The sequence below is a fragment of the Echeneis naucrates genome, chromosome 14 (genome assembly GCF_900963305.1).
Source record: "Echeneis naucrates chromosome 14, fEcheNa1.1, whole genome shotgun sequence".
In the NCBI taxonomy this organism is placed as follows: domain Eukaryota; kingdom Metazoa; phylum Chordata; class Actinopteri; order Carangiformes; family Echeneidae; genus Echeneis; species Echeneis naucrates.
Genome location: NC_042524.1, coordinates 13758979 through 13783497, shown reverse-complemented (window position 1 = coordinate 13783497; position 24519 = coordinate 13758979). Strand labels below are relative to the sequence as shown.

At 40.6% G+C, this 24519-nt stretch overlaps 1 protein-coding gene across 2 annotated transcripts; it reads right to left on the bottom strand.

The window, feature by feature from the left end:
* Nucleotides 1–75: 75 nt before the first annotated feature.
* On the bottom strand, nucleotides 76–23050 carry nectin3b (nectin cell adhesion molecule 3b). Of its 2 annotated transcripts, XM_029519328.1 has the most exons (8): nucleotides 22932–23050; nucleotides 17524–17871; nucleotides 16579–16878; nucleotides 15371–15488; nucleotides 15132–15283; nucleotides 4346–4490; nucleotides 1999–2101; nucleotides 76–1550 (listed from the first exon to the last, which is right to left on the bottom strand). In XM_029519328.1, the coding sequence occupies exons 1-8, from the start codon at nucleotides 23008–23010 to the stop codon at nucleotides 1377–1379; spliced, it is 1419 nt and encodes a 472-aa protein (XP_029375188.1). In that variant the 5' UTR covers nucleotides 23011–23050; the 3' UTR covers nucleotides 76–1376. The 2 variants fall into 2 exon arrangements, with proteins under 2 accessions (XP_029375188.1, XP_029375187.1); XM_029519327.1 differs by lacking the exons at nucleotides 76–1550; nucleotides 1999–2101; nucleotides 4346–4490 and adding an exon at nucleotides 9284–12433.
* Nucleotides 23051–24519: the final 1469 nt, after the last annotated feature.

Below are 24519 nucleotides of genomic sequence, written 5' to 3'. Positions count from 1 at the left end.
TGTGAGAATCACAGTGGATGCAATGTGACTGTGACCTTGAGATGATTTTTTTTTTTTTTCCCTCAAACGCCAATACAAACTATCTCTCACATCATCAAGGACTTCTTCTCTTGTTTCCACATGTGGTGACCCAGGGCCTCCGTCTCTTAGACTGCTTACTTTCGAGGGTTATTGAACACCCTGAGGTGGAGCTATCTGATTTTCCACTGCAGTTTAGAAGAGTCTGTGTTTCTGTCTTTGCATCTCTTTTGCTAGTTTTTGTGAGTAAGGGAAGATGATTCCTAGGCCGCTTATTTACACTTACAAGCTAATACTTCAATCCAAAAATGCCAACGACTCAGCACTACCTAATGACGCAAGAGACAAGTGAGCAGCCTGTATTTTTGGAGGGAATACCCTCAAAATGGCACTTGTTAGTTGTCCAGATAGTCCCTATAAAAGCAGACACAGCGTGTCTTACAGGACCACTACAAAAGACATTGCCATCAGTTACGGCTCACGTTATTGTTTCCCTGATTAGTAGATTACGACCCTCCATAATTAGAGTCGGCACAGAGGCTACGCTTTAACATTTACAAATCTACTGTTTCTGCCGCCAAAAAGCAGAGTGTCATAACATGACAAAAGCAAAGCACAGACCTGGGACAGAAATACTTTAATTAATCCCCTCATGGTCCGTGTTGCAGTTAGTACATTTAGTCTCAGCAGACTTGAGCAGTTTGGATCTGATGGGGTTTGGTCTGGTGATATGCCTGAGAAAACTCAGTCTCAGATTCATGCTTGGAGTTTCCTTCTCTGATGAGGGAAAGGAAGAAAATAGTGGATGGAGTTGGGTACCTTTGCTGTGAATTCTGAAGCCTCATCTGTGTATCCTAATGAGATTATGAACAATGAATATTAAATACAGAATATTTGAAAAACAACAATTGGAAAGGGAAAAAAGGATAATAGAATATTTTGCCATTTTAAGAAACTGCTTCTGATTTCCTTTTTTGTGGAGATTTACATAAAAAGGTTGATACCAATGCCATGCTTGGACATACTGCTAGCTGCAGCTAGTAGCTACTCATCTTTTTTCCCCACCACTGGACAGAGCCAAAATCGCTGTTGTGCTAAGCTAACATACTGCTAGCTGTGACCTCATATTTCGGAGGCAGTCATTAGATTATTTTTTCCTTTTATCTCTCAGAAAGAGATAATTCTCTTCTCTCGAATAATGCTGAACTACTCCTTTAAGACAGAATATTTCCACAATATTGAATAAATGATGATGAAAACGGGTAAGAAGTGCCTGCAGAGAGAGACGTTGCCCTTGATGTCTCAGTGATTCAGTGGATGACTGCCAGCTACTTGGTGGACTGTGTTCAGGATGCCTGTCACACATAGTGTTCACGGTGGTTGATGTACACCCGCTCTGTCCCACTCTGATGACCCACCCACTCCAGGCGGGGCAGCTGTTGGGAGGGGGCTTGTCTTCCCGGTGGCCCCGGCCTTGTTTTCAGCGGGTGCTGCCTGTCAGTCAGCTCGTACCTGCGCTCTGCGCTGAGATTCTACAGTTGAAAATAAGAAATGAATAAATACAGTACATAAATAAAAATCATCAACACAGCAACACTAGAGGAATAGCATTCACATCCAGGTGCTGCTCTTAATGTGACATAGCATGATACAACTGTGTCTTATGTCAGAGCGAGAAGAAACAGTGTTTTATTTCAGGCTGCTCCTTGGATGAAAGTATGAAAGCTTGTGTTGAGCACCGTAGAAAAATTAAAATTTAAACTACCTCCATTTTAAATGGGCAGAGCCATTAGGCCTAGTACCTAATAGAAACTGCTGACATCAGTCAGTATGCTGATATTACTTCCTGTTGGGACTCACTGCTCATTAGCTTAGCATGTAGTATTCGATTCTAAAAATACTTGTAGAGACAAGTATGTGATGATTCAGATACACCTTAATATTCTGATACAAAGTATGGGGGTGGAGGTGGGGGGTTACCTGACAGAGCCAGGCCACTTGTGATGCGTGGACACCCAGAGGAACAGCCGGTGCTCTTTCACAGTAGGGAGGGGGTGGCTTGTGTGTCGGAGGAAGGTCAATCCTTTGGAGAAAGGAAAAGGAAAACAGAAGTGGCAGTGACCGGAGATTTAAGACCCCTGCAAGGACAACGAGCCGAATACAAATATGATGATTTGGTGATAATTTCTGCCAAGTACAAAACCAATTACTGAATAAAATTCAGAAAGGAGCTGCTTAAAGTTTCACCGTCTGATTCAAATGCAGCTTTTAAGAAACTAGGAAAAAAAGAAAAACCCCGGGCCATGTCATCGTGATGTCATCCAGTTTATCTTGACTTGGCCTCAAACATTTGTAACAAATTTATTACATAAAAGTGCTACCTCAGCCTCATTGCATTGACTCTGACCATCTGTCACTTACAAGTCTTCCAACTTTTATGGAAATACAATACTGAATCAGTCAAGTATCCTTTTAAGCAGTGGTATCTTCTTACACTAATGGCATAGGGCATGTATCAGCAGGGTTTTGGATCTTTGACACCACGGATATAACGGTGATGGACTTTCATATATAACAGTAGGTCTGCAAATTTCTGACAGCTGTTCTTCTGAACCTCTGTGAGATACGGTCGTCCAAGTCATTCTCTCATTTACTGAAATCCCTGTCCACTACTAAACAGAAACCTAGAAACTGACCTTGGCCATTCATAAAATGATGGCATGACAGGCATTGATTTTTTTTTAAACATTGTATATCTCTTGATGTGCTTCTCTTTCAGAGTTACTCAGATGAGAAGCGGTCAGAGATTAGAGCCAGTGCTCTCAGTGACCTGCTGTTCTACACTCACGTCTGGCTGTGATGAAGGAGCGGCCTGTGTCCACCCCCCCCTTTCCCCACCAGCCCCTCCCCATCATCCCACTGGGACTTCCAGCCACGGTCACACTTAAGATGCTAAGTTTGTCATGGCATTGACCAAAGAGCAACACCGGCCTGTAGTGTCAGCACTGTGATGCAGAGCCCACACCTAGGCAGGATTTTTTTTTTTTTTTTTTTGTTTTGTGTTTTTCTTACATTCATACAATTTTCTGCTGGTGATCAGTCAGTCAACAGTAACAGTAGGTGGGCTAGTTTCACCAGCACTGTTACACAATCAGTCATTTTGAAAGTCAGTCTGAAGTATGCACTGCCATTAGAATAAGGATACACAATTTTTAAAGAGGTAAAATGTTTTGAGTACTGAAACAAATATCATTGTTCATGGGTTGGATGACTGCTTTTATTCTAAATAAAAATGATCAATGTATGAGCATTATTTGATAATGACCCCTTTGCTTTGTATCTATAACTTTTATGCTTCAATGTCTTGTTGTGAATGTTGTGAAATGTTTCTTTTGAAATAAATAATCAAATTATTTTCAGTTTACAATGAATTCGTTGCACTAAGCTGCATTTACTTGATGCATGTAGCTGTGATTTCCTGGAGTGAGGGTGCACAACTAACACGAATTAATGACCACATCTGCAAGGTTGCAGATACGGTCCACAGATTCGTAACAGTGATTTGTGTGTTAGAGGTAGCCACATCAGTTTTGGGTATTGGATAGGGCGTACACATATTTGTTGCTATGTAGGCTTACATAGAAGCAGTCAATCAAAATAAACCCCTCAGGCGTCATCTTCTTTAGTGCTGTAGGTTACTGTTTGTGCCAGACACAAGAGCGACTATCAAACAAAACAAAAACAAAAAAAACAGACACGTCCACCTGCACACACAGCTGGGGTCTCCATGATTTCAGATGACAATACATAAACTTGATTCATTTGCTGGAGAGCTGAAGCTTTTAATTCGACCCTTCACCGTAACTACTGTCTTCACCTTGACCTAACCTTATCATAACCTTTTGCTTTTAGAACAAGGACCATAAGTCCCCTGTCATGTGACTGTGAAGAGATTTAGGTCCCAACAGCCCTGAGCAGTTACAACACTACACGCACACGCACACACACACACACCTACTCTGGCAGCATGTGACCCAGCTTCTTCTGTAAATAATTTAACCTCAAAGTTATTCTTCTTTGCTTTAACATTTACACATGTGCTGGTGCACTATAGGAACAGACTGAACAAAATAGGACAAAGGCTCGCTGCCAAGACACCAATTGTCTGCCACCCCTTGTCCCACAGCCACCTTGCTCCGGGGTGCTCACCAACGCAGCTGGCTCCACAGGAATAAGACAACTCGCTTCAAGTCAACCTCTTGAGGTAGTGCGTCATTAATTAACCAGCCGAGCATGTTTTGCAGCATTAATTATTTGTCAGACTTACACTTTGTCTGTGAAGGCTGGCGGTGGGGCCTTGCGTGCGGTGAGGATCACAATGATGAAGACTGCGATGAGGAAGAGAGCGAGTACTGCACCCATCACAGCCCCGGCCACAGCAATGGAGTTTGACCTCTCTGCCTGAGACTGGTCTGAGATGGAGGAGAGGGAGACTTTTAGGACCACAAACGGAATTATATCATCAGGGGAGAAGAAGGGAACGGACAAGCAGATGAAGCTCATAGATTTAATCAACATAGATTCAGTGACATTAAAAATATTTGCTGTAACAGCACAAAGTTCGCGTCACCTGTGGATAACCAGTTTCACAGCCCCCATCGCCCCCAGGAGGCAAAAGGATTAACATCAACAGCAGTTACCGTCACATGTCGCCACCTACTGGCAAAAATTGTAAAACCATCTGCGGTTTTGAAGTTTGCATTATCAGAAGGTAAATGATACACTTGAAGAACTTGGAGTGTGTTTGTGAAGTTTAATGTCTTACATGACAACATTTAACAGTTTTGTTTTGGTGTTGCCATGGGTCTGCTGTCCTCGCGGAGCAGGAAAAACATAAACACACGTAGGGGGTTTTTCGCCATCACTGAAAGAGATATATTTGTAAATGGAAGTCAGGGAGACACACTGATATACACACAACAATGGATCCAAACAACACACATGTGAACCCATTGTTCATTGGCACGTCCTTGCAGGTCTTAACTACAGCTCTTTACTTCCCTCAAATGTGACAGAATAAAAAGTGTAATCCTTGATTACGCTGAACAAACAGCTTGGTGCTGTGGAGGAGATGCAGCTTAATAGACATGAAAGAGCTCTTACTCTAGGAGTTTTCTGTTACTGACCGAGCAATTTTTGGACACAGAGGCCTCATAAAACCACTGCCTGTACTTTAAGAGAACAATGTACAACTTTTTAATAAGGTAGATTTGATACCTTTGGTCAGAGAAAGGCTGATTACAGTCTTGCTCCTGATATAAGATAAGGAAAGATAAAATAAGATGAGATAGCAGTCTTCTAGCTGTTCATCCGTGTTACACTGACGGATATCAGACTAGAATCTAGCCAATTATTCCACTTTTGGTGAAAAATTTATTTCTTGCTTTCCTTTCAGTTTTTTGAAACAAAAATTCCAAACCTTTCCAACATAAACACATAGTGTTAATATATTGTTTGTGTTTGATTAAAGTGTAACTATACCACATAATAGGGATAGGGTGGCTAAAGCAGCATATTGAAAATCCTTTGTTTCATTCACACATCTTCTCGTCCTTTATATCCATTTGTCTCTATTCTGTCCATTCTTTGTGCTTTATGTGTGTTGTTGAGCATGCAGCTGTCATCTCTGTTCAATTAGCTTTGTTAGGCCATATGCTTACAAATGCTCCCTGTTGTCCACTGCATGGATTAGGATTAATCATGATTAAGATGCATTAAACGCACAGCGAGTTTTGGTCCATCAGCGGTAACGTGTAAAACTGTGATTGTAGGGCACAGGAGGAACCAGAGGACAAAAGGTGATGGTGGCGGGTCGGGGGTGCAATGGTCAGTTCCAGTTTATTTAGCTGTTGAAGCAGAGGGGGAGAAAAATCAATAATGCACTCAGATGAGAATCCTAAAGAACAGTTCAATTGAGATGCAGATTAAGCAAATTGGGACTTCTGGGCTCGTCCCTGAAAGCCAGTTGCTCCTCTTCTTTCTCCCTTCCCGTAACAGTTAATAACCATTCAATTACCATAGATGGCAGCTGAGCTATGACAGGAGTGTCTTGAGTTTCTAAAAATGCCTTTAAAAATGCCATGCATTGAGCTGCCTGCTTTAATCCCGATGAGTTATTTTCTGAGACATTCATAATGTGACAAGAAACAGAAAGCTCTTTAAACCTAAAGAGCAAGGAGCAGCTTCAGCAGTTCATATGTTTGTATTAATGTCATACAGCAGTGCACCTTATATCTTCATCATATGGAAGTTTGAATGGACAAACTGAGGTGTACAGTTTGGGTTAGTACATTATTAATCAGGCATTTTAAACATGCTCTTAGCAGCAGTTTGCTAAAAATATGATGATTTGGAACAATCACATGCATAAATATATTCATGAATGTTCTATTTTGACATTTCTCTCCCATCTGAAAATTTCATTGGTTCGAATACCATCCATTCTGGAGGGGCTTGGATTAGTGGTTTTAGTGGTGGATAAACTGTCCCCACACTGGGATCCGACTACAATGCAACTGCCTTTCTGTCTCCTTTACTTCAGCACTTTATCTTTATCTCTTTAACAGACACAGACACAGACACACACACACACACACACACACACACACACAGTGATGCCAGGAGAAGTGCATACTGATGCTCATTGAGGTCAGCGTAGCTGACGTGCTTATCATGAATTAAATACAGCCGTGCACTTCTGTCACCTGAAGTGAAGTGAGGGAACAAGTGATGGTTACCCCCTTCCAGCTTCTTCCTAAAACTGCAATTGCCAGGTCAAGGGTCATACGACTGTGACAAGACCACAGAGACTACAGAGAGCAGATGCTACTTGTGTGTTTAAAGGGGGGATGGGGGATTAAAGCTGTACGTGGTGTGTCATTTCAATATTTTCAGCTCAATGGTGACAATTTGATCTTCTACTGTGGAGTTAATCAAAGTCTTTTTTGTAAGTGCTGCATCCCTCTGCACTGCCTCAGACGTTTGCTCACTCCTTTGAGACTCTTGTGAAGAAGATCAGTGGATTTGTTTGTTGCCTGCAACACAATAGTTTCCAAGGATACTTTTCACAACAAACAAATTCAAGCATTGCAGGCTGACATCATTACTCCTTCTGAGCTGCCCCACCATGTCTCCTCAGACTGAGCATGCCCCGTTTCAAGGTCAGAACCGCAACAACTGCTGTGACATTGATAAGATCGGCAGAAGACGGAGGCCAGCTCAAATATGGACATTCAGAGGGAAGCGTGTCCGTCTTGAGGACCAGGGGTCCATGCTTAAGAGTGTCAAGGTCACATTGGTGCGATACGTTCTTATAGCCAGAGGAGTTCTCTGCAGTGCAGCAGGACATAATGGGCCATTTTCAATTCCACTGGCTAATTCTCTCTTTCTGACTCGTCTTTCACAGCAGCACAGTTAACCTCTTTGCTCCACACAGCCCCTAGCATTCCTCTCCCTCCCCCTCTCTGTGGTCAGGTAGAGTTTATAGGAAGACAGTCTCCATCAGCAGCTCCAGATGAGCTTGTTGCCATGGGGACAGTCAATGGGCTGGAGAATGGGGACTTTGGGCCAGACATAAACACTCAGCATTTAATTTTACCGGAGGGGGGGTCGAATTCACAAAGGAGAGGAGCTGTAGGGGAGAGTGAGGGCCATTCTGGCCTGAAACAAAGCAAACTATGACTGGTGAAGAGGGCACAAAGAGAGCAGAAGGTGCTGGATCTCCCCAGACTCTAAAAATACCACTGGACAGGAACACCTCAGTATTCCACTATTGTATTTAAAGACAGAAAAAGAAAAAATCTTGCCCTTATGTATACAAAGTAACAAAGAGGAGGTGAAGTGAGGAGAAAATATTTTAAATTACGTCATGTATGGCGTCCCACATGTGCGTACTACATTTGGGGGCGGGGGGGCGGGGTGGTGGGGGACTGTTATGCAGCAATATGCGTGAGGGAGCTGGAGATGATGTCATTTATAGAAGCACAAAGAGGCTGAGACTGAGCAGTCAGTAATGGCAAGCTCAAAAAACCTCCAGGAGGAGGGAAAAAAAAAAAAAAAAAACAAAACAAAACAAAAAAAAAAAACTCACAGGTGCTAAGGTGCTTTATTGAACTAAAGTATCTCAAAAAGATTGACAAAATAATGCTCCACTGTTGTCACTGACATAAATATTTTTTTTCGCCTTCCAGAAACTTACATTTCCTTTTGTATATACAAAAACAAGCATGACTACAAGGTGCATTTAATTGATAATGTGAGACTGAAGTAAATTCTTCAGTTGAACAACAGTGATTCTACAAAAACATAAACCCCTGACAAATACCTATAAAGTAGAGATTAAACCAATTTAACATCAAAATTCATTCAAGCATTGTCATATTGTGTTTTAATGCCTCTTGGTTTGCACACGTACTGCGTCATTAACTGTCATAGTGACAAGGGCAGAGATGTGAATATGGCACAACGGAGTTCTCTAACACACAGCATGACTAAAAATCAAACCAAAATAGTTACAAATAAATCTCAGAGCAACAAATCAGGTTGTCACAGTCATAAGTAAACAATAAGAAAAACACTTAAATTTCTTCTTCTAGGTATCTAAGGCACTAGTTGTATTTTCAACCCAACGTAAAGACACTGATGACTGAGCTCTATACAAAATGTCACAGTACAAAAGAACTTCAATAACCCAAGTGAAGGGCTGCAAACTGACGAGTGAAGCAAACATTTGATATTGATTATTGAAATTTCTGTCCTAGTGCGTAGAGGCGAAAGGGGTTAGGCAGCCGTGTTTCCTGTTATCCGCATTTGTGTGAAAGTCACCAGAAATACAGAGACAATAGGTCTCCACAGCAAATCCGCCCCCGCAATTTTCTTTTCTAAATGAGGTTCTGTGGTTTATAATTGCAAACTGTACACTTAATTCTGAGCATTCCCATTAAAAGTGTCAGTTCACCCAAAATACACAAACACATTTTCTCATTGGCATGTTGCACTATACCAATACAGATAGCGTTTGATTTGTTAACCTTGTTTAGAGACTGAGGGGAAACGTCTAGAGAGCAAATTGTCTCTGTGAGGCTCATAGCATTGGGAAATTTACACAAAATAGAAAAATATTGTCCTTGTTCCCGTGGTGCAATCTAGACTGTAAAAGTCGTCTTTTTTTCCCCAAGGGTGGAAAAAAAAAAAAAAAAAAAGTTTTGACATATGCAGTGTTTTAAGTTATCTCTAACCTGAAATCCCAACACTAAACCACAGCTTTCTGTAAAGCACTGGAGGCAAGTGAGAAATCATGTTAATGCAACTGGAGTGAACTGAAACTTAAGGTATTCAAGTGGGAAGTTTGATGTCCTTAGAGATAAATTAGCCCCATTGTACTGCACAGCATCTGAAACAACACACGAACCAACATGAACTGCAGTACAGGGGGTTATATTATCTGCTTCTAAATTACAGTGGCACATTATTAAATCTCACTGTGAGAATCGCAGCCTAGTCACGCCACAAAATTCATACCCTGACATATAATTAGTGCGGATTCATAACAATATAAGTAATTCCCACTCTGACTAATCTTACTGTAATATTTAAATGGCCTCAAAGCATCTTTTCATTTCTATATCAGGCTACAAGACCCTGTATACAACAGTGATACATTAGTCATTTATATAAGCTAATAATCAGTTGCTAGCTAGTCAGTAATACTTGTGAGACACCGTCATATTTATACATACAAGTCAAACAAACATTTGGCATCTGGCAGCAATTATTGTAGAAGTGACCTTACTTGGCATGTATTCACAAACACTAGTGTATATGAAAGAAATAGTTTGATTTCCTTCATGCAGTCTGGGGGACAGGTGCATGTGTTGAAATAATATCTTTTATTTGTGTATACCTGATCACATCCAAAAATCAAAATTTTACTTTAAATCCACAATATCGTATATATATATATATATAAGTTTGACTTCTGAACTAATAGTGATCCATAGCCCAGTGACACTGACATGCAAAATACCTCACCTCAAATGTTTTAAAGTGTATAATGGTGTAACACTTTAAAGCCACTGAAAGGAAAACTTTAATGATTTAATGATTAGTGCAACAAAATACTGTCAAGTCCCTTTTGGCACGTCAGCACTGGGCTGTAGATAAAAAGCTGGGTGGAGATTTTGATGACCACAGGTGGCGGTGGCAGCACATCCATCACAAAAGACCTGATTTACCTACATAGTGCGTATTTTACTGGGATGGTAGAGCTTACAATAAATGCTTCAGGTATTAACAGGTTAGCATGATTACAGAGTGCAGTTTCAGACATGGATAAGACACAATAAGCTTTTATTAGCTATTATTAATGCCTCAAATTGTAACTGTTTATGGTGTGTACACTCTGTGGAGCAGTGAAATTAGACCATTGAGTGTACTGGCTGCACTCTTGAATGCTTTCTTTGTGTGAGAAAGTACTTTATGACTAGGAGGCCAGTGGCCGGTGGCTTCCATACTGTAGCCTGCTTTAAACAATGCCCCTGCTCATAGCCCTGGCCCTGGCTTGTAGCTGGAGTGCAAATTCTCAATCACATCCATTGTCACTATCTAAGAGACGATTGGACAATGTGTTCATGACCAACAGAAAAAGGACAACTAGCCTGAAACTCTAACTCCAAAATTATATCAAGTAACACAGATGTTAAAAAAAGTTTAGTAAATATTCAACTACCTTAAGTTGCACTGGATGACAGAACGCTGTGGCACATTTGCATATCCAAACTTGATTGTAAGGCAGACCCAGTCTGTTGTCAAAATGGATTGCGCTTAACACATGCAGGCTTTCCTGCTTACCCTCTCCCCATTCCTCCCTGCTGAGGCAAAAATGCTTGTAAGTTTCCCAACCTAGGCCATCAGTTTTAGAGGACTATCAAAGGTCCCGTCCTCAAGCTCAAGTCTCCCATTATGGCAATTTACATTAAGGGCAGACCTTTTAGTGCAGTACCAATGGTCTCATAAGCTGGTTGCCCTTATTAAGTTTAGCAAAAGGCAGTGCAACACTTTGTATGACCATGAGTGTAGAGAGGTCAAGTGTACTTGTAGAAAGGAAAGCTGTGTCTCCAGAGTGACAAATCCTTCAGTTAACCTAAAACACCTCTACAGAGTTTTCAGAAAAGGACCTGTAACCATGACAATTTCATGGATTTCCATCTAATCGAGGTCCTATACTATTCTTAACATATTCAGAGGTCTTTTAAACTGATCAGTGTGGTCAATATCAACACATAAGCAAATGTCACACAGCCTAAGCAGGCGGACTTGCGAGAAACAAACTTTCTATAACAATCATATGTGAATTCAAAGCCCCCAGGGCTTTCACTTCACTCAAACACATTAGTAACGCTAAATAAATTGGCAGTCCACGTAGTAAGGCAGAGACAGCGCATAAATCATATTTTGTTACACAAACAAACTAGTGACATGCCCACTTCTGCAGGGATGTAGATATTGACTGCCAAAGTAGCTGTGCAGTCCACAGTCTGTCCCCATGAAGAAAGAAACAAGTGTCAACCAGGACACTTGAAACAAAAAACAGAATTAGAGAACTGAGACTACTAGAGGTGTGCATGTGTGTACAGAAATAATGAAACCTTCTGATAACTGTTTTGTTTTCTGCTCCTGCAGAACCAGGTAGCTTGTCAAACGTACCACTCCCTACGTGAAATGACTGAACCGTCTGTGTGAGAGACATAGTCACCCTCAGGCCCACTATCGTAGCAGTCATCTGAGAGGTAGGGGGAGCCATTTCCTTGTGGCTTTGGTGAACGAGGGTATCTGGTCTGTCGTGGACTCGAATACTGTGTGTGTTCACGATGGTGATTCTGCTGATGGCTGTGCTGACCACTCTCCCTCATTGCCCTAGTGTAGCCATTAGAGGGATACTCTTCTCCATTATAATTGCTATGGTGACGACGGTCACGCTCTTGTTTGAGCTGGCGGTCGCCCCACTCTTCTCGATCGTGATCCCTCTGATAGGAACTGCTGCCAGCTTTGGTAGGATGGAGCTCATGCTGTGCAGGGGCTTTCTGGAGGTCACTGGGGCCCAGGTACTGCTTCGTGTAGTAGTTCCCATGGAAGGTCTGTTGTTTCCGCAGGTAACATACACCAACCAGACACAGCAGCAGTAGGAGGAACAAGGCCCCTCCCACAGCCCCACCCACAATGGAACCAAGATTACTTTCAGGTAGGGCCTCAAGTGTGGGGGAGCTGAGGAGGACATGGCCCTTATCATCCACTAAGGTGGAGGAGGTAGAGCCAATTAGAACAGGAGCAGTAATGGTGGAAGGCATGATGGGTGGATCTAATGAAGGGAAGGAGGGCGAGAGGGGAGTAGAGGGTGAAAGGGAGAGATGAACAGACAGAAGCAGTTGTCAATGCAAACTACATCAGTATTTTTCTAAGAAAGGATAGGTTGACGAAAATGCAAGATAAATAGCACACATACTAATCTACGCAGTACATGCTCTTAGTAGTTTTTCAGAACTTTGAAGGTGCAGTCTTTGATGAATAAAAAGGCAGATTTGTCCCAAATAGGGACTGTACCTATAGCGGGACACCTAGTCTGTCCCATTTCAAAGGCTCTTGAGAAATGCAAACTTCTTTTCCTGGACAGCAAACCCAAAAAAAAAAAAAAAAAAAAATCAAACTGGTGGCTCTGTTGTGACACAACCTATTCTAGGATTTATTGCATGCTGGTAACGAAAGCATACTGTTCTGAGAGAGTCTGAGCAAGATACGGTAGATAGATAAGGTTTCAGGTCAGTTGAATAGCAACTGTTTTGTGAAAAAAGGTTTATTGTTGTCAAGCAACTAAGCAGCAGGAGCAGCGCTGTCTACCAAAATGGGAAGGCACAACTGATGACAAAGCCAATAATGGCCAATAAACATTTTCGGTTCGGCCTTTGTCATGTATGGCCAGGAGGCATGCCTTTGTTTACAGTGTCTTCCAAAGGTTGCAGCATTTGAATTGGAGCACAGCTCATGATTGTAAATAAAATGCAGAAATCTAGAATTTGTTAAATATGTTGACACAGTTGTTACATTAGATCACAGAAATTAGAAATATTCACCACAAGGCTCTGCATCACAATGCTTCCATCAAAGCAACGCTCCAACATAAAAGTTTCTCATATCCTCTTAAGATGATTGTGACCAGTCTCTAGACTTTCACTCTGGTCAAAGCAGGCCATGTTTTCTTCAGTTCAACAAATTAAAAACTAACATGAAAGAAAAATTAATGAACTGTTTTGCACCAACAATTGTTTTTCTTGCTTGTTATTTGTTATGTGAGTAGAGTGTTTTGTATTTTTTTTTTTTAGAAATCTTTATTTGTATCAATGCACTTGAAACAAAAGCATTTCTGGGCATATGGCGGTAAAGTAAGAGCAAAGTGAAGTGAGGCACTGAGGAATTCAAAGACATAAGAGTATATTGTACACTAAATGAAAACATTAAAATAACTTGTGAACTGTAAAAGGATTTCAGAGCACCTAAAACTAAGGAATTCTAAAAGGGCCTATATGTATGTTTTTTTCTGCTGACTAAACATAGTCTGGGGGGGTGGTTGGTGGTGGTTTTAAGCAAATTAATATCAAATGCTAAAAAGAATTTTACTGTCTAACAAAAAGGTTAGAATACAGTTTATAATGTTGCCAACTAATTAGCAGCATAATTATCTGAATCAGTCAGTTTTATTGTAAGGGCTGTTGATGTTCCATATGCACTGTTCTTGCCAAGCAGTACACACAAAGACGAGAGGGGGAAAAAAAAAAAAAAAAAAAAAAACGTCAAAATCCTGAGGGCATCCCCAAGATCTTTTTGTCAAGTGTTAATTTTATTTATTGGTGACACTGACCCAAAAATAATAAAAAATTTTGTATTTTTTTTAGGCTTAGCACAGAACTCATTAGCCTCAAGATGTATTAATGGATTTAATGACAGTTGTAAAATTATTAAGTTACGTCTTAGTTTTATTTTTACATGTGTAGAGAAAATGCGTGACTTACAAGTTAATTATTGGTCAAACTTGACGAACGAATTACGGGCTATGCCCACAAAAGAGAAAAAGCAAAAATCATTAGGAGGCAGTATAAGTATTTAAAGTAAATGTAATGTAAAGAATCCAAGTTTAAAAGCTAAAGCTAAAAAAAAAAAAAAAAACACCTCGACCTCCATCATCTCAGTGCCAGGCCTGATGTGGGCAGGATATTCACATCAGAGAGATAAGAAACATGAATCCAAAGGCCTCTAAGTATATCAATCGTCCAACTCCATGCAGAAGCAGCGAACCGACACGAACACATTCACAGCAACACACAACCACGGGTACACCAATATGTGTAAGCTTATGCACGCCTGCACAGGTCCTCTCAAAGGAAAATGAAATATGGATGATAAATAATAAATAGGAGTTGAGAAGAACTAGTTAATGTTTTATGAATCTGGGACATCATCTCACAGTCAGACTGCAGGGTTTTGCCTCTCACTGCATGGCACGTGAAGAAATAAAAGAAACACAGAAAGGAAGTGAGAGAGATATAAAAGAAAATCACATCATAATCAGAACATCATTCAGGGAGAGAGCCTCCACAGACAAGATTATTTTGTGAAACTAGAAGAGCATGCTCATCATACACACTTAGATGCCAAGCTGAGAGGACAGAGCAGAGGCAGTGCACTGGCCTGAAGAAGCCTTAAATATTTGCAGCTGTTTGGCCCAGGAACTTCCCCTTTGAACATCTGGAGACCTATTGTTAATCAACGCTAATCAGCATGCATTTGAGACTAAATAGAATATTATGAATGTCGACACCCTTTATCATAGGTGACTGCTTCATAGCATGTATAGAGTGGACGTGCAATACAGTGTCAGATTTCAGCTTGAAGGACAATGTCACAGGCAGTTATACCCTCTATGACGCGCATGCAAGCACAGTGCTTCCTAAGGGAAGAGAGGCCAATATGAGTCAGCTGGGTTCTGGTGTGTATACTCTGCTCACCTTGTATAAGAATTCGCACATCCCTACTGCGGAGGTTGATGTCATTGGCAACCTCACACCTGTAAACTCCAGAGTCATTCCGCTGGAGGGGGCGCATGAAGACCAAAGTGCTGTTCATTATTTCCACTCCCTCTGGCATTTCACTGTCCAATCTGTGAGGCAGTACATGAGAGAAACAACCATTTAGACACACCTGCAAATATCTTGGTTTTTTAAAGCAATGTCACAGATATACAAACCTGATCCATCTGAAGTGATGAGCAGGAGGGTTTGAGTTGGCTTTGCATGCCATTTGAGCATTTTCCCTACCCACATACCAGTCTCCATCATAGCCCACAACTGAAATGTCGGGAGCAACTGCAAGAAGAGAATAAACAAATATTAGAAAAATCACTTAAAACAAACCAAAAAACAAACAAAACAAACTTAACTGCAAACCCTGCTTAGTGTTTATAGCTTCAACCATAACAATGCCATGATCTGGTATATCAAGGGGAATTTTCCATACTTTAAAAATTGTTTGCACTGATGTGGCACTGAATCTTCTGGGGTGGGACTCTGTGCTGTTTGTAGGCAACATTATATTGCATGCGAGGTCATTCGAATTAAACTAAGGTGCTCGTTTATGTATACAACTCAAACAGTACATCCTACAAAAATTGCATTTTATATTGTTTTGCATAATTTCATATCAACTGGATCAATAATACTCTTCTCCCTTACTCTTCACTGTGCATGGGAACAAGCATGAATCGAAGAATAAGTAACAGCAATCTCTGGCCTTATTTTTCCCCCATTTGATTTTCCTTTTTTCAGTTTTTGGGTAAATATGCATATTATGTCTTTCTTTCTTTTTTTTTTTTTAAAGAGCAGAGAAATTGCTGCTGTATTTGTGCTTACGAAAATGAGAACTGTCCTTGGACCGCAATCGACTTCAGTGTGTTGACCAGAGGTTAGGAATTAATAGTAGCATCTGTTCTCTTTTTTTTTTTTTTTTTTTATTTTAAATGGTGTGCCAGAATATCATGAGGGTACTTTAAGAAATTGGACAAAAATGCAAAGGGAATTTGCTGTTTTTGTTCTGATGGGTGGTACTGCTGCCCACAGACAGATGTACATTCAACTGAGCTACTTTTCTTAACTTTTAAACATATTTTTAACATCATCTTCTTTCTACTATTTGTCATCAATAGCTTGATATAAAGGATTTCTGGAAAAGAAAAGCAAAGTTATTCTCTGGATAACTGTCACTGAGATGTATGCAAGCACCAGGCCCGCTGCATAGACTTCAGAGCAGCCTGCTGTCTGACTGTCTGTCATTCAGTGTCAGCATGCACAGAAGTATAATACATATTCTTTAGATGAGGGTAGAGTCTCTGAACAGTACATCTAAAAGTGGGATTGTCTTTCAGCTCCTACCCTACATAAGTATTTACAAGGCACCCACATTGCACATTCAGCTGGTAAGGGATCCTGAAGTCATTCTGTAGAGCTGGGTGGCGAACTACACAGGTGAGTGTGTGGCCTTGGACGTGGCGTGTGGGCTGCCAGAGGTAGCGCACTTGTGTGCTGGTGGTGCCGTTGACGTCATCAACTAGCTGCACTTCTGACTGCCCAAAAATATTGGACTCCCAGGACACCTCAGCAGGGGGCCGTGCACGCTCAGCAATACAAGTGGCCACCACAGTTTCATTACCACCGTCGATCAGGGCAGCTGAACCTGCAGCCACGTAGACCTTTGGCTCCACTATGATGGAGAGGGTGAGAAAAACACATTGAGGGAAGGGCACTTTAGATTTCCAAGATGACGGGGATATTTTTCAATTTTCTTTCCAATACTAGGTTCATATAAATTAAATTTTCTCCACCAATAAAATTTCAGTACACTACCACACATAGATAACATGGTTTCTGTAAAACAGCTGGAAAACTAATTTATTCAACTTATTTTCATTGTCTATGTGATTTAGCATTTATTGTGTATATTTAATACTGTGATATTGATTTCAACCTATTGTGCCAGCCTGAAAAAAAAATATTGGAACAAACAGAAAGCATTGTCTGATCCAGATCTGCTTTAATCATTTTACAAGAAAACATTATATTGACAGTATGCACAGCCAGATATCAAGACTGCTACTACTATTTCTATCTTTCAGATAGAAAGATCAACTAATCTGTCATGTCTTTCCTTTGGTAAACTACAGTATTACTCAACTGGTCTATGTAATGCCAGAAAACAATAACAAGATATAAGTCATATTTTCTTTAAAACCAAGATGAAGTACTCCAATGTCTAAAAATATAAAGTACAAATACAAATACGCAGAGTATGATGATTTTTGTATACAGGTAAATAGTCAATATCACCAGTGTAGATATACATACTTACCGAGCACATTGACAGTTGTGGAAGCTTGATTGTTTCCCAGGGGAAATGTGGCAACTTTGCAGGTATAGATTCCAACATCAGCAAAGCCCACATTTTCCAGTATGATGGTGGCATCATGGGAAGAGGGTGAGCGAAAGTACAAGCGATTGCCAAATTCCGGAGGGATGGAGATGCCAAACCTGGGGTTGTAGACAGCCACTGTGACAGAGCCTGAAGGTAGACGGCGCTCCCACGAACTCTGAGTAAGAGTAAGGTTTGCGCCCACCTCCACCCTACACTCCAATGTCACATTCTTCCCCAGCACAGCACTCACCCTCTGAGGCACCACCACCTGACTGCACCACACACCTGTCATAGACACATACAAAATCAATACTGTGGCCACATCATGTACATTTATACAGTTTGGTATAATTTAACATTGCTAATTAAAACTAATTGAAAGCATTCACACTGCACCTTTCATTGTTAACATTTTTCTAAATATGCTATGCTCACTTAATTTGAAGATATCTGGAGTTTATACTTCAATATGAAAAATTCATCCAATCTTGGCAAAAACATTTCTATAATTAGCAGTATGAGATCTTAAAAGGTGATAGTCTTAAGTGTTGCTTCATTCTATCATCAATCTGGCAGAGAGTGGTCAATCAAGGATACCAACACCAGTTTATTTCAGACCTTATATCTGATGGCTATCTTAAAAAAAAAAAAAAAAAAAAAAAAGTCATGTCTGTACATTTGACATCTGCAGGTATCAGACTAGAATCAGCACTTAATTGTGCTTCTGAGCAAATAATGCACAGCTGACTCTGTGACTGACTTATATTGATGAATTTGTTTAGTCTCTTTAGCGTTCCTCCTCCTGACCTGAATTCAGCAATGAAAAGCAGATTGTCTGTCTGTCCTTTGTCCAATTACAACTAACCCATGTACTCTGTCATCTGCGCTTGTCAGAAATGTGGCATGTCTTAAAAGCGGGAGCTAAGCATCGTGTTGAGGAAAGTCAAAGGGATATGAGGAGAACAGGCTGCAATCGGCAGGAAAAAAAGAGGGGAAGAGATATGCTAACATGAGGATGACATCATCGCTGAAAAGAAAAAGGGGGCTGAATGAGAAGAGGCGAGAGCAGAGTCACATATGAAACACAAGCGAGAGGAAATGTATCACCATGATTCCAGCAAACAAAAAAACAAAGGAATTAAGTTACTGATTTAGAAAAGAAAATATAATACTGAAATACTGCCAAAGCCTTCAACCAGATCACTAATTGCAACAAGCTGCCAGCAGGAAGACATCATCATAAATCAAAACCTGCTGTGCTGCTTGGCAACTGACTTCAAATATTCTATTGTTGTTTTGCCAAAAACAGCTCCGTCTCTGGCCAATCACCCTTTCAAAAGGCCATGTCCTGAAATGTTAATACTGTAGAAGGAAATTTCTCTACCCTTAAAGAATGAAGAACAAATGTCGGTTTCTTTTCTACACACTGATTTAACCGGACTGCCATCGAAGTAAAATTTAGTAAGAACATCAGACTTTTGCAATAGTGCTTTAAGTTTTCCACAGTTTTCTAGGCTCAAATGTTAATTATAAGGTTAGTTATTACTATATCCAGATAATGAGAATAAGAATGATAACAAGAAATCCAGATTAGTGTAACAGCTAAACCAATTATCGTGGAACTCATTTGCCAATTTTTGTGGTAAACATTGTCAATTATCTTTGAAATATCTATTCATTCACTTGTGACTTCTAATGACATGCATGATAAATTACTTCACATATTTTATATTTTGGCTGAGATGGGGCTACAAACAAATATCTAAAATACACAACAAATACTTAATTGAGATTAAGCACATTTTTGGCAGAAGGGTCATCATGAGTCATTTTGTCACACACCATGAGAAGGGAAGCAGATCCCAGTGCAGCAGCAGAGACATGTTCAGAGATTTGGGCTTCCTACAGTTAAGGAGTTGTAAAGTCTGATGTATTAAACTAGCCTCAAATAAACTGTTTGCTTATGGACTGTGCTATCAATTCTATTGTACTGTAATCAAATGCAGTTTGCTCAGTTAATTTAAAATGTATGGGGAATTACTTCAAACTTTTCTTAAATAGAATTCAAGAATTTGTTTTGAGTTACTTTTCTGGATTACAAATCAACAAGGTTTTCACCCAGACCCTGACCGTATGTATTATTGCTGTGAAGTTGCTTGTGAAGTCGAAACAGCTGCTGTATGAGCCAGAGCTCCCTGTCAAATCACTTAAGACAAGGCTACACCTTCAGGTGTAAAATTGATCTACTTAAAATGATTCATAAAATATTGTACAGTTAAGTTCTAATTGAAACACAGTGCAAACAGATTTTGATGCATATGTCAAACAGAAGTCAATACTATAGAGGCCAATGTGAATAAAAACTTTGATCTTGTCAATTGACTTTCAAAATATTATAATTGCATTATAGTTATTAAGGAAGTGATTACCTACAACAAATGTTTGAACACTTTAAATAATATTGCTGAACAGAATGAATGGTTTGAAGATGATGAGCCATGAGTTGAAGAGAGAAGCCAAAAAAAATGTTAACTTCCTTCCTGATTACTCCCATATTCCAAATTTCACACATGCATGCACAGCTCACAACTTCCTCCAAGGAGGAGTGAAGCTGTTGTGCATATAAAGGGAGGTAATGTTTGCTTTTGGCAGAGTTGCTGAACTTTATCAGAAAGTCAGCCCTAAATATTATCCTCCATTCGTGGGATAATGTCTAGCTATAAAGTAAGGAGGCAGACATATTTAAATAAACTATTACTTAATTGCACAGTCTGCGTCTGTCAGCCCAAATGACCATTGGCAAGGTATTTAATGGTTACTTTCTAAAAGATTATTTGAAAAGTATTTAAATGAATAGATAGTTGTTTTTAACAAGATGCATTTACATTTTATAACAAAGAGTTAAGTTGTCAGTATAAAATGTACCAAAAGTTACACCCCAATCTAGATGCTAAGCACTGTATAACACAGTGTAACTGATCCTTTTCTTGAAGAAGAAGCGTGATTTATAACTTACTGTCCATTTTGGGTACAAGTAAACAGCCTGAAGAAGCACTATAAAGAGTAAAGAAAACAGTATTTTCCCTGTACTGTAGATATAATTGGAGAGATACAGTAACTGCATATTTTTACTGGCAACAAGACGTTAACCTTACATAAATGCTCCATGGTTTCTTAAACTCAGAATAAAAAGTGATGAGAATCAGGGCCTGTCTGATCTTATATTCTGCTTATTTTGATGTAACGATATCAGTATTATCTCTCATTGCCTTGTGTTTTCCAAGACAAAGTAAGGAAACAGTTTTAAGTTTTTGTCAGTCTCCTATCATCAAAGAGAGCAGTAAGTGTAAATGCTTACAGTTTGGTTTGCAGATGCATGCAGATACATACGCGCACATGGAGCAGTAAACAGATTATAGACATCCTGGCATCAAGGACACATTGCTCCTGGGGGACACTCCGCTGCTCATTCTCACTTTAGTCAATATTACCTTCACATGCACAACTTGCGTGGCAGCAAGTGTATTAATATGCGGTCTTTGCCAGAGGGCAGCATGTCTGGTTAAAGTGGAAATCAGAACATAAATGGCAATGACATTAGGGTGGATTTGGCAAAACCAGCTGCACAGAGCCGGACAGCGAAGTATTAGATAATTATTTATCTAATTGCTCTTACCTGTTATTATATCAACTTTTTACACTGAAATCATTCACATACATTTGAACTGGCTTTTTTGATTCTGATGAGCTGTTGAAGGCATCTACTAAAAGATACACTGTTGAGTTCTCATCGGCACCGGCACTTGGTAGCAAGACTTTTCTAAGGGGGCCCGTTCCATTTTATTTTTGTGGTCTAAACCATATAGCATAGACATAAAATCACAAGATTGATCTGCTACACACCTATGGTTGACCACAGAGATAGTATCCTGCACTGTAACAGTTAAATAAATTTACCTGCAACAGGTAGTCCACAAAGGAGGAGAATTCTTCTATCTGATGTGAAAACCTGAAGGTCTTCACAACAAATTAAAAAATATCCGAGAGTGTCATTAGCAACATGACATTTAACAAACACTAACATGGCTTCATCTCTTCTGAATGTGAAAACAGGCAATTTTTTGTCAAAAAGTTAGCTTTTCCAACATCAAAAAAAATAACCTGAAGACCCTGAAGAAGCTAAACAGTCTATTGGTGGGTGTGCACTGAACAATGGTAAAAATGTGATACTGTGAAAGACCATGCAGTAAATTAAAATCATGGGGTCAAGAAAAGAGTTGGGGATTCCTCTCTGAGTTTCATCCTAGTATAGTAGCCCAGACATTTTCCCCTGTGTCACCCTATTGCTGAGAAAGTTAGTGCCTGGGAGCCCCTTCACAGTTACATATTAGAGGTCATCCTGTTCAGATAAACTGGGGGGGGGGGGGGGGGAGAAGAAATCCACAGGTCCAGTCATTTTTGAAATTATACATGGTTGCATAATTTAGAACACTAAACTACTGATTAGATGCCGTAGACTTTGTTAGACTTCATTAGACTTTGTTGTCATTTTCATATAGGATTTATTTCAGTGTCTGGCATCTTTAGTCCAACTTCATCAAAAGGTTGTTCAATAAATTATTTTCTTGGTGGCTGACCTAAATATTTCACTTCTGACTTTTAGGACTTTTTGTATTCAAGCATCAAATCCTGCAACTATTGCAGATGTTCCCTAATGCATTTTCATTGGTCTCTTTTAAACACATGCTGCCGTTTAGTGGGCACTGAACTGCTGCTTTGCTTGTTTTGATCTTTTTGTTGTTGATAGAGCAGGACTGCAGCATGAGCCCCAAAGTTAGTGAAGACTTTCCCAGGGAGGAGTCAAGTCAGTCGCCCACCTCTGAACTAAACCACAATGAGCTGACGCTCCTCTGCAGGCATACGGTGGCGGACAAAGCCTCCCCACACAATTACGTGCTCCCTTCAGTTTCCTAAGATCGTGACAGTGAAACTTCTCGGGCTCATTCGGGCTCCGTTGAACGCGCGGTGACCCCGGTGCTGCTCGGATAGAACTACAGCGGCGGTTTCTATGGCAGCCTCGGGTCGCACCATCACCCGAGGCGATAGCGGCGGCTAGCTCCCCTCCCCAAGTGAACTTATCACCAAGTTTCCTGCAGTTTTTAGACTACACCTGCTAAACCGACAAAAAAAAAAAAAGTTCAGGCAAATCTCCGCCGGAGCACGCGGTGGTCGCCGGGATCGCACTACGCGCGAATCGGTCCGCTCGCTCTCAAAAAACTTCTGTGCGGCGTTACAGTTAGAACAAAATAAAAAAAAAAAACTATCGCACCAAACCCAGGACTCACCCGTAATGCTGAGCAGGAGGTGGATAAACGCGACCTTGCCCCTCCGTCCGAGGTAACTCCAGTGAGAAGACGGCAACATTTCCGAAAAGCGGCGCAGCCTCCTGCCACAGGACCGGGCGTCGGCCGCGTGCCAGTTTGACGGTATGTGCAGAGCAGAAGAAGCTCCTCAGCAACAACTCAACTGCATGTGGACCGTACCATCTGAGCCGCGCCGAGCGGGGGGGGGCGGCCGCTCACCTGACAGTGGAGGTGAACGCACATTTGTCGAGGTCCAGCAGCTGCATCCCCTTGGAAGGAAGGAACCATCGGTATACACATTACGTCATCTCTGTTGATAGCCCCACATATATTGATCCCTCTAATCACTTTGTTCTTCGCTGCCTTCGACTTAACACACATTTATCCATATGTAGCCGGAGAGGGTGTGCATGCTGCTCATGTTGCGTTTACACGTCAGCCATGCAGCATAGTTTTCAGGAATTATTCAACGTAGCATATATAAATAGCATGTGGCTGAAAGTTAGATCACTTCATTAAAGAGAACGAATTAACTTGGGCATATATAAAGAGCAGCGCTTTTCTGAGATGATTCTTGAACTTTGATGGGTAAAAACTATTTATCTTTTGGTCCAACTATGGGTGCAGCAATCCACAGACATCATATAGGCATCCCCCTAGTTGGCCTACTTATATAACTCTTATCCTATGGTCTTACCACATCATGGATGACATTTCCAAAAAGTAAATAAATAAATAAATAAGAAATCAGAGCACATTTTGCAGGTGACATGTAAAAGCAAAGAATCACAGTTTTACTCACTGCCTCTCATTAAGTTTTGCCAGTCTCATGGCCTTGGTTGATGTTTTACTGGTCTCCTGGGGCACTTAATCTGAACTGCGCCATTGTTAACTTTATTACTCCTACAAGTGTCCCCTGGTTAAAAAAGCTGGCATCCTCGTGAGGCACCATGTGAGAAATCGTGGCATGTAAAGCCCGGTTTATGATAATGGGAGTTTATGATGATGTTTTTCTAATCGACTTTGGCATCACAAAATTATGGTCTTTAAATTTCAAAACTTTCGTCTCACTGGATATGCACTTAATATGTTCATGGCAATCAGAGACATTTTGAGGTGACAGATCAAGGTTGTGGAGAACTTAAATGCTCTTTTGGAGGTCAATTATGGCTGCATGGGTCTGTCATATGTCTGTCATATGTCATATATGTTTCTGTCCATAGTCAACAAGTTATCATCTGCAAAGTGAATGTGAATGGGTTGAGATGGGGGTTGCGGGGCAGCATCCCCCCCTGACAGAACGCTAACCAGGTCAGTGCTTTAATTTGAGTCTCAGTGCTGTCCTCTGGAGAGCCACAAGGGATACAATTACTCTCCCACCATCCCATTCATCTGCAACTCGACAGTGTAGAAGTCTGTGTGTGTGAGTGTGCACACAAGCGTACCAGCACAGATTTTTTTTTTTAATCTGTCTTGAAGTTGGTAAAATGAGTGCATCAAACATTCCCATTGTTCTTCAGTTCAGTCATGAAAGTTTGCTTTGAGTGCAATGCATCAGCTTGGAACAGTT